This window comes from Asterias rubens, chromosome 18, assembly GCF_902459465.1.
Source record: "Asterias rubens chromosome 18, eAstRub1.3, whole genome shotgun sequence".
Taxonomy (NCBI): Eukaryota; Metazoa; Echinodermata; class Asteroidea; order Forcipulatida; family Asteriidae; genus Asterias; species Asterias rubens.
In genome coordinates this window covers 1,534,118-1,545,942 of record NC_047079.1, presented here as the reverse complement: position 1 = coordinate 1,545,942, position 11,825 = coordinate 1,534,118, and the positions used below count along the sequence as shown (strand labels likewise).

Below are 11,825 nucleotides of genomic sequence, written 5' to 3'. Positions count from 1 at the left end.
CTTCCAAAATTTGTACTTTCTATGTTTTTAGGATTTTCAGTTTCGAATGTTGATCGAAAACTTAAAAAGTAAACACCTTCAATTCGTGTTCTTTACTTTTTGATGTATTTTAACGGACTCCTTTATCAAATATGTTGCCTGCTTTGTTTAAATATTAATCGACAGAGTTTTGGTGATCTATTTTATGACGAGAACACACAGTGCGATTTAAGGGACTGTCTCATTTCAGACGCTGAGTGCGCTGTTTGTAAGCGCCGCAATATCCACCTGTCACGTCGGCCAATCAATCAGGTTGAGCAACAAATGAGATGGAGGCACCCCCACGGCTAGAATGGTACAGTCTACAGTCCAAATCGTTCATACAACGGGCACTGCATGGCAAACACGTTTTGCATGTTGTCTGCTCACTAAAGTTGAAGTACAGTCCGTGTACGGATAGACGAATGGAGTCATGGCGGTTCGAAATGGAATAAGTTTATGGCTGTTTTTCACTTCTTTTTGGATATATATTTACCCAACTCTAACCAGACAAGGTAAGACGGATTCTTATTGAGTTTCTTTACCAAAAATTATCAGCAATTAGGTGGTCCTTACGAGTATTTTGAGGAGAAATTTCGAACGATTTAGCTGTCGTCTGCTTGTGTGTGCGTCGGTTTACGTGCGTTGGCAACAGGCAATACGGTATACACATCTCGCGTTTTCTAAAAGTTCTTCGACTTTGCCAATTTTGGAGCTCGATGGGTGGGAATATTTCACGCCGAATTTAACCGCTCTATCCAGGGCTGGATACTAAGATTGGCTCAGTCATGTACCGGACATTTTTACTGACAAACAACAGCCAACTGTGAAGTTATTTACTCTTGTTTATTAAAATGTCATAGCCGTGTTCGCGTAGTCGTGTAGAGATTCGCTAGCTTTGCGCGGAAGCCAGTCAGTCATATTCATCAGCGGATGCCCCCTTCAATTTATTAAATCATCTCTTGTTATCAATTCCATCAAGACAATTATTACCAATAGAATATGATCCAATATTTATTCACTCACATCCTGTATGGTCTGAGAGGCAATTACACACAGTGTTTCCTCGTTTTATCTTGATAAATAAAACAAAGATCCAGCGTAAATCTTGCGGCGCCAGCCCCGGCCGTTCACGTCGCTTGCGCCTGGCGATGCATGGATTGCTCGCCGCGGTGCATTTCCTCCCCGTTTGCCGGAGTCAACTAAAGAATCCCCTCCCATAAATCCTGGATTTTCTTAAAGCGCAGTATCGCCTGCAGACTTCTACCTGTCATCCGGAGACACCACGGACATTTATTTTGGCCCAATTTTGCAGGGGTACCTTTTCACCCAAAATTCATCACGAAAACTCTTTGGAAATCCAACCGGTCGGTCGGCGCCGTTGTGCGGCGTGACTGTGACCGCTAGCCCGTTGCTAAATAATTCAGGAGAATTTTTTGTGTAAACTGTATGCCCTACGGGCTGGCGGTTTTAGTGAATGGTAGAGTTTTAGACTGCGACTTGAAAGAGTAACTGGAATATCTGTCATTCAGACAAGCTGTCTATAACTTGGACTGACTGACTCTTATTAGTGTTATTGAACTTATAGTAATTCAGTTGAATATTCAATGCTCTACATTGGTGAAACTATTATTTGACAAGTAAGGTCATTGAACGACAGAATAATAATCCAAGATACCCACAACAGCTTTTAATCTTAAAAGGGGAAATTGTCTTCAAACGAAAATGTTTCAATCTACTTATAAGTCAAAATATTTTGTGAAAACATTGTACTGAATGCTCTTCACCCATGTGGAATAAATTGGCATAACTTAATTAGCCCATGATTGGTAGAGTGGTTTCATAATACCATTGATGCACTAAAAGTACTAACTTGCAATATATTTATACCAACCTTTATCGTTTTCCATAAACATAATTTATCGCGCAATAACTAGTCAGCATTATGCACTTAGTGTGTAACCAAAACCGGTGATTGTTATTAGTTCAAAAAGATGGTGTCTCTATTACACCAGCCTTTAACTTGCCTTGCCCCTGCGCAATTCCGTATTGCCATCCACACTACCAACCTTCCTCATTTTGTTTCTCGCTGCCGTTACGAATCGATGTAAATAACCGTGAGCATGGTATGGCAAGCATGGCACGCTCAAACCAGTTCGAGTGCCGATGATATTGGCTTGTTGTACTTAAAGAGCATGGCTTTGATACAAACACACACAAAATTAATGTATACAGTGAGATATTCTTCAAAATTTGTGTGGAATATAGCTAGTCTTTACAGATAACTTTTTTTCTTCTTCTAATAACCAAAACAATTTCTGCATGGAAGTATTGTTATCATCTCTATTTTTAAGTTAAATATTAAAACATAAAGATATGGTAAACTCATGCATGTTCTTGCATAGACAAAGTATTTACAGCCAATATCTTTGTGTGTAGATTATTTGAAAGCATCAGGTGTTCTCAATATTAACAACCATTCAATTTGAGAGTATCAATACCATGATTATCAGTATAACCCAAGGCCTTAGTTATCCACGCAAATTGATTTGTTTCCTGTTGTACAACAAAAAGGCTCTATTGCAAGTATCCGGGCCATAGTAAAAGCCTTTTTAGTTCAGTAAAAAAGGAGATGTATCGCTTTTTGGCGAACAAAACTTGTGCTTTAAGAAGAAAACCTTACTTCCTGCATAACATTTTGGCTAAGACGAGGCAATAACGGGCATTGCTTCCCTGCATAGTCGCTGAGTTGCGTATTGATTAAAAGCAGAGAAATGCGTGGCGGCCATTTACGGATTCCTACTGTTGCAATAAAACGACGCCTGCAGCCCCTGGGTTCTGATTTCCTCCAAACTCCCCAAGATAGAGAATAAACCTCGGTCAGTAAATCTTAAAGGGACAAAGCAGTGCCCAGAATTCACTGCTTTGTTTTTATAAAAAATAAATTTCGAATGAAATGATGATGCAACCTGTGGGCAAGTGGAGTGAAATGTCATCTTCGCTGTTTGAAATAACTGCATAATTCTCCAAGAAATTTTAAAAATTCCTCTACATTTTAAGAATCCAGTGACAACAAGTAGATATTTATAGTTCCTAAAAGTGCTTGAAACTCACTAACAACACTAGTTGATGAAGTTAAAATGTAACATTGGTAAAAACTACATGCACAAGTTAATACACGTGTACTGATTTATTTTCCACACAAAATAACCATTTCTGTTCATAAACACATTTCCAACATCAAATAACCATTTCTGTTCATAAACCCCCCTTTTTCAAATTGCATTAAGTGGAAAAAATCCCCCCAACAATCTTGAATATAACAGCTCAGTCGTATTTAATGGCTCATCATGCATTATCAAAAGACTAATTTTGGCATAATAATAATAATATGATCATTCATTGTACGTATGTTTGTTTTCCACATGACTACACTACCATTACAATTACGTACAATATACAATGTGAGCCGTAACAAAATATACTGTCTGGCATTGCAAGTCTCTTATTGTAGCTTGCCATCCACTGTACCCAGGTACATTTTCTGCCCCAGTGGATGAAGGTAAATATTGGGTCGCCATTTATAATAGGTCTCTTTCAAATTGTAAATTGCAACAAATGTTTGGGATACATCCATCCATCCACACACATTGAATTTGGATGGTTACTGGTTTACAACATTTTAATTAACAATGATCTTTTATTCTAGTTGATCCTTCATTCATTGTCCACAAATTCTCTTAAATAACCTGTTATCTTGGTTTCCACAAGAGATGAGTCTTGTGTTTTATCAAGTATTCAATAAGGGAACCAAAGAACTATAGATGATAGATAAAACAAATGATTTGTAATAAACAAAATAAGCATAATATCAACAAAAATGCTACCCTCACTTTGATCGTTTTTATATCCCTGTTGGAGACACTGTTCATGTAGAACTCAGATGGGTGGTCATAAAAGTTAATGAAATATGCTCACTTGGCTAGAAAAACAGCAAAATAATTTCTATTAGGTATTTTATTGCATATGTACTGTACTGTAACAAAAACTGTCAAGGTAATTTTAATTTGCACTTGGGCCTATATATTGAAGTGCCTTCAAGAACAGGTCTGGGATTTTCGTTTTTCTGAATCTGAGGGAAAATGTGTTATTTACCTGAGAGTAGAAAACTACTATGAGATGATTTAAAAAAAGTCGATTAAGTGCATCACCAAGCCAATGCAATGGCAACAGAGAACATGGCTCCAATTTGACATGTTTTCTTGATTGTTACTTAATTTAAAGAATGATTACTCACTTTGAGGCGCCCTTGGGTGTATAAAAAGAATAAGAACTGTGTTTTATTGTAATTATTGCAACTTCATAAACAACATGACTGTTGACAACAAAGCATAAGTGAGCTTTTTATCACAGGTAACTGCTATGTTTACCTTACAGCAACACCTAAATGTTTGTTATCTAATCTTGATGACTGTGTTGTTCATTAAGTTGCCTTTTATCATAATCAGTTGATTTATTGTTGTTACATGTTATTAAGTGCACACAAATACCATGCACTAAGTCAGTATTGTTAGGCTGTGTGATGTGGAGGCTATACATGTAAGCTAAGCACTAAGCTGAAAACCCAATAGTAATTTCTCGTAGAATTATACTGAATGATGGAATGACAATTCTTGAATATGTAAAGTGGTTTTAAAAACTGTGATCGAGAAAATTGATCAGTTTTGGTGAGTAAAATTACTACCATGGAATACATGTACCACTTACAAATTCATTATGCCAACTGATTTCCCAATTCAATGACATAACGTAGCCTACATACTATTAATAATGTGGCCAAATTAGGCACCATTTGAAGGGTTGATTTCTGATTTTGTTTTCGCCCACTGACTTTTTCATGTGGCTACATGTTTCGTCCATGTAAATATTGTTGTGCTGTAAAAAAGTTTACTGCCCCGATTTAAAATGTGTAAAAAAAAACAAAGCAGTAAAAATAAGCTGGGAACCAGTCACAAATATTGTGTTAAGTGACATTGTAGTTGATAAATGGTAACCTGTTTCTGCACTGAACAACCTTCCAGAGGGACTCTTTTAAAATCCACACTGTTCAGCGTGATTCTCCAGTCCACCGTCGTCTTTCACCCTTCCTGTTCAGTATGATACTCCAGTCTACAGTCCCTGACTGGTTCAAAAGAAGACACTCTGTACTAATGCATTAATCTCATGCATTATTCTACACAATTACCCCTCGTACTGCTACATGTACACAAGGGTGCGTAATACCAACGGATATTAACTCCTCAACAGTGACTCAGACATTAGTGTTAATGCCAATTTATTTAATATATCTGTGAGATTATGTGTTGCAGATTTTGTTACCTCTGCTTTTTAATTAGAATGAGAACTTGTTGTGCTGGACTAGGATGCATTATTTAAATGCACTGCGTGCTGCATTAGCATTTTAAATTCCTGATGTGTGTATTGCTATGGGGGTTTAAGTTTGAGCTAAACAAACATTGTTGGAGTACTAAGGTTTTACAAATAGTAATGCCCTGTAGTCTTTATAATTTAGTTGAAATTAAAGCTAAACAAAAACAGCGTTAGAAGTTTCTGGAAAAAAAAATCCCAGATGAAAACAAGTAGGCCTATACAGTGTACACTATAGAACCATGTACACTAGGTCATAATCACATTTTGCAAACATCTTGAGAGTACGAAAATACTGTCCAAAATAAAAAGAAATACTTAAAAACACAGTGGTTTTTATTGTGCATTATGTCAGAATTTAAACAAGTCACTTGAAGTCATCAACATTAATTTCACATTTTAAACATAAAGAGCTTTGCAATTTGCTTGGTTCAAATTTTCCCCTTTTTTATTCTGAATGCTTATAAACATGACTTGGAGAAGTTTCATCTACTAATATACCGATAAGCTTTGAAATTAAAAATATATATAGGACATCTAGTTTTACATTTTGAAAAGAAAATGAACTGTCATTAGAATGACTTCTAATCCTTCAGTCATGTGTTGATGTTGAGCAAGTGCCAATTGTACCTTGTTGAAGTAATCCAAGTAAACACGTACATGTAACCTTGAAGACGATCTTCATTCACTCACTGCATGAATTATTAACCCTGAACCATGCAATTCTATTCGACAAGAATGCATCCAGTTACGTAATTTTCTGGCTGAGTTGTGGCGCGCTCCTGACTATAAATTTAAGATCATTAATGAGGGCATTTGATAATTAGAATTCAGCTGACTGACTCAACCCAAGGAATTGGAAAACAAATTAACTAATGAATTATTTATCCACAAGCTAATTTCAAATAAGTATACTACATAGTTACATTGTGTTTTTTGTTACAAACAGACCTGAGCAATTTTTGTTTTGGTCTGTGTTTTGTATACCTACAATGAACAAGGGTAGAAAGTTGAGGTATAATGTAAAATAAGAATCTGATTCTTAATTGAATGAGATACATCATTTATCTTACAATGGTACTGTTGTAGGCATGCTTTATTTTTAACTGAATGTTGAATTAAAAACAAGAAAATGCAGTGTCTATGTTATGGTTTCAACATTTGGTAGAAATGAACATATGTTTTGATAATGCTGCTTTAAAAGTACATTCAGTAAGGGTTGCTTTTCCCACTGACTTGGTTAATTGAGCGGCAAAACAATACAGCTATCCAGTTTGAATGGTGGATTGATTATACCCAGTTTACTGTATTTCTTTTCTCTATTGCTTCAAATTGCAAACTGATATTGTGTCATTGTCATTTGAAACCATTCTAATGAATTGAGAATTTAAGTCCAGTGGAAAAATAACATGGAATTCAATTCTGTTCCGCACTGCTGAAAAGAGTTCACAATAGGGCAGAGTGCACAGCAGGAGCTACAAGATGTCTAGTGAAGTGAATAAACTAATTTGATTATTTACGTGCAAACATTTACTTCCCATAAGGATTTAAAGAAAGACAATTTCATAGAGCTGCTCAAAGCAAAACATGCTGCTTAGAACATATCTTTTAGGCAAAAATAAGTTACCACTTACGAACAATTTGGCTTATAACCTAAAGTACTCATTAGCATAGTTAGATGTGCTCATAAATTTACTTTTTGTTTAGAAGCAGCTCTGTGAAGTTACACATCATTTGTCTCCCCTGGTCTTGGCCTTGGTTTCTTTCACAATATTCCAACAGTCTTTGACATTTTTCCATAAGCTGTACCCTTTCAATAAATCATATGCCCATACCCTCAGAGATAAAATCCAGGCCCGATCCATTCTACCAATCAGTAGAGCTGATTTTACAAACCAACGGTAGTTAAAAAATGTTGAAAAGTGCTAACAAGACCTCCATGGTCTCAGCCTTAGCTACTATATCTGCTGTAATATCAACAATGAAATGTCCTGTAAAAACAGTCACAATAATCATCGCAAACAATCGCACCTGAAACGAGATGTATGCGTTTTAGGAGTGTTATCGTACTGAAAGCACAAACAGGTAGCTTTATTGTAAACAAAGTTCCCCTGAAACTTCCACTTCGCTTGATGACTCCCCACAGCCTTGCATGAAAACCCACGCTGAGATCACAGTAAATTTGAAAGTACCGACGATATTCGCACATCTACATTCATTCCTGAAGCTAGTTACATTTTTACTGTAAACAAACTACCCCATTATCCACCCTCAAACCTGGCTCATTCAAGCTTTTATTATGATAATGGAACCAGTTCACTGTCACTTTCAATACCATAAATACTGGAATTCCTCCATCAGGGAGTCTATTTTTTTACTGCAAGACTGTGAAACAGTTTGATGCTTTAGATAGCACTTGGGGGAGGTAAGGTGAGAATATCTGATGTTGTGTGCTCAGCACTTTATGATTATGCCTGGCTCCTCTCTTTAGATATCCTTGCATAATTTAAGATGCTTAATTGCATCAATTGAGATGAAATTGTATATTTTACTTTTTTATTGAAATAAGTCGCATCTGTTTGTTGGCTTTGGAGGAGGCTGGCTTATACTCATCTAAAGGGGAAAATCACGTATGCTGGAATTTAATTGTTTACCATAAATAAAAAATAAAGATTTTTATACATGGTGTTTGCCAAAGGTGAGACTGCACACAACTTGTTTAAAATAATGGTACTTGAAAAATGGGGTAATTGTTAAAATAACAAACGTGATTTGCTTTACAACAAAGGTTAAGTGTAATTCAAAGTAAAATTTTAATTTGAGAAATTCACCAAGCTAGGTTTGAAGAGATTTTGGGAAAAAATGAGAATTTGTTAGGGGTACTTTAGATTTACAGTGCCTTGTCTTCATAGGCCATTTACTCCCGTAAATTTGTAATGATTTTTTTTTGTAATCAGTAAATAAAAGAGAAAAACAGATTCCACTTTTTACTTCTAAACTCTGATGAAATAAATATAAATTGAATTAAATGTAACCAAATGTAGGCTAGGAGGAATTAGTCTGGTTCCTTTTGTTTGTTTCATTTCTAATCTGTATTCATGATTACATTGCATACTGGAAACGTTTAGAGATGGTGGCATAGGTTTATTCATGTGGATTAATACTGCCTAATTAAATATGTACAATGCTCACAGTGCAGTTACAGGTCACAATAGACACAGAATACAGGAGTGCAATGGTGTAACCCACACTGTGTAATGAAGATGTACAGTTTACCAGCGTGCAGTGTTGTACTACCTCTGCACCTCAATTACTTATTTATGTGGACATTTTTTACAGCAAAATTGCAGAAAATACACCCTACATGGATGGAAAATCTTCTTGTAGCTAAGCATGATATGTAGCCTTAATTATGATTTATTAAAAAAGGGAGACAAAATTGTTCAGACTCATATATGGATCACCAGTCATTTACAAATTCACATGATCACAGTTCTCGCACCATTGCTGTTAAAAAATTGTTTGCTTGATGATATTCGTAGTCGTTTCGGTTTGCATCTCAGTATAGATTTTACAATTTCTCTCAATATGTATAGGCGTACATTATGTATGAATGCACATGTGGAACCAACCTTTAATGCATTTCATATAGTTCTCCTTTTTTAAAATTTTAATGACAACTATGTTTATTTTCAAACTAACGTGTTCTGCATACTAGAAAAAAAAAGCATACCTCAGAACAACATTGAGTTAGTCTTCTTTTGACAGTGAAAGCAAGAACATAAAGTCAACATCATCTACACGTGCTTAATTTTTTTATTTTAAACTGTAAATCCATATCTTGGTTACCATTGACGACAACTCAATGAACAACACTTTTGTATTACGCAGTGCAGTATTGCATGAGTGCCACACTTGAGGCCTACTTTCGCCTCCCCCCCCTATAAATCTTAATGATCACTGTTGGTAGTAGAAAGACACTAGACACACTACCAACCACATAAAGGTCAATAACAATGTATTCAGCATGCAAGCAACAATGGGTAGTAATTGGCCATTTTGTTGAGGGCATTTTATATTGCAATCTAAAAATATGTTGATTTTGCCCTAATGGACAGACTGTGATGCACAATTTTACAGCCATCACCATCAATTAGCATGTAGGCCTATTAAGTCTAGCACTAATGACGCTATCATTAAAAACCAATTTTCAAAGTAAGAATACTGACACATTGAAACTATATTTGTTTACTTTATTTGAGTAAGTCAAGAGAAATATTTTCTCTATCCTTACCACAAAAAATAACTCCAGATTTGTAACATGTTGATGAAATTTTCGATAGATGCATGTATTTAACACTTGCTCCTTAATTTCCACCCAAGTGTTATAGAGGGTCGTCAGAGCATCTTTTTGACACTCTGTTTTTAATTTTGACGCCCTGTCTCATGTAATTTACTTGCTCGCGTATTGGCTAACACCTTGGTTTCCACGGCTAATAATGTTTAACATATTTGTTTATTAAAATGATGGAATCATCAAGGATAATAATTCATCATGTAACCTTAGCTGTGGTATAGATTTGCTATTCGTCACCCTGAATGGGTTGACAATGCACCAAGAAGGTGGACCTAGCTTTATACAACCCAATGGTTCAACGCCCGGGTGACATCAATACCAGAAACATGGCCATAAACAGGGGAATCCACACTGAATGCACCATAGACTCTCCCCCGGGAACGCTCTTCCCCCTCTTCATTAGATTAGATCACATTGTCATCATAAACTAACTGTTGAAATCAAAATGGAAGCCCAGCGCAGCTAACAGAATTTGATTATGAATGCAATCAGAACGGTTTATGGCACTGTTCCTGTTGCCTTTATTTCCACGATATGCGATTTGTAAATGGATAAATGTTTGAAGAGACATTTATTAAATTGTCAATGATGAATTTTGTGACATTCCTCTTGTCCTTGCTTGCGTTCATTGTAATGGCAGTGGCTTGACTGAACCAGCTAGTGTAGGACTTTATAGTGTGTTTGTGTATTAATATCCTCAGGCAAATTTATGAAACATCTTCTTTTTTTAAAGGCTGTGAATGAATTGGTCGGCTACGGCTAAGGCTGGTTTGCTTATTCATCATGCATTGAAAGCTGTAGCTGGCTGCAGCTGCCAATCTTGACTGTAATGGAATCATTTTTGAAAGTATAATATATCTTCATAATTTAGGTAGTGTGATAATAGGCCTATACTAAAAATAAAAGAAACCAATACATATTAAAAATTAAATTTAAAAGAATAGTTAACATTTGATCATTTCTTTTCTTATCAAAGTTGTATGCTGCACATTTGAAGTTTCTATTTCATCTTTAATGTAGTGAATGTCTTCCAACTAATATGGTAATTTTTGAAAATTTGAAACCTTCACAAAGTGACCAGCTGGCTGCAGTCTTATTGTACATAGATAAGACAGATATATGCAAACTAGTCAAGCAGGCTTAATTTGTAGGTTACTATACTCTGGTCACAATCAACAATGATGCGTGAATTAGTAGGGATTAAAAGAAAAACATGCCACACAATGGTGCCCCTCTTTCACTAGTAACACAAAAACCAACCCTAGTCCACCAGTGTTAGCTCTAATGTTGTAGCTGTTACATGTATGTGGCTACTGTATACTTTTCACTACCTCCAATATGCCATGAATTATTGATTTCTCAACCGAACAATTAATGCTCATGGTAGGAGACTAGAGGGTTGCTTTGTGATCAGGGATTACACCCTCTTTGGTATGTGGACAACAAGCTTCAACAATTGATGGGCTTAGGGTAGATTGGACTCCTTTATAGGATGGGAGAGAAGCTTTAGATCAACCCCTTCTTGTAGTTTATACACCTGTGTAGTTAACACAGGTACTTCATGGATGTCTTTTGATGTTTATAAAGAGAGTTTGGATTGTACATGTACATATGTACATCAAACTAATTTGTAGTGGACCACCTTCCCTGCATTATTCTCAGTTGAGCTGCTTAGGATTTGGAGTTTAGGCTGTGGTTGTCTATTGTCATGTTCTCAGTTAATTTGCCTGAATTTGCCATTATGACCATGGCTGACATCTTGTCATGTTCCTAGACTGCATGGCATGTAGTGTCCCTAGTGTTGACATTATTTATTAAGAAACCATGCTGCCAGTTATCACAGAAGACCAGTTCATAATTAAATAAGAATACACATCAAAACATTGTTTCTGTTTTTTTTCTCAAAAACACAGAGTGGATTAATCTGTCATACTGGATTTTGTTGTCCTTCAGTTGTTCCTTTGCAAGTGTATTTACTTTATTTTCACACTGAGTTCACACTGAGATAATTGGCAGAAAAATA

The 11,825-nt window shown here is 35.9% G+C and overlaps 1 protein-coding gene across 1 annotated transcript in view; it reads left to right on the top strand.

The window, feature by feature from the left end:
* The first annotated feature begins 370 nt into the window (after positions 1-370).
* Positions 371-11,825, top strand: part of LOC117302558 (ephrin type-B receptor 1-like) — a 162,940-nt gene continuing 151,485 nt past the window's right edge. The window contains exon 1 of the mRNA XM_033786533.1: positions 371-533. Within this exon, the coding sequence (XP_033642424.1) occupies positions 452-533 (82 nt within the window). The 5' untranslated portion in view covers positions 371-451. The remainder of the gene's footprint in view (positions 534-11,825) is intronic.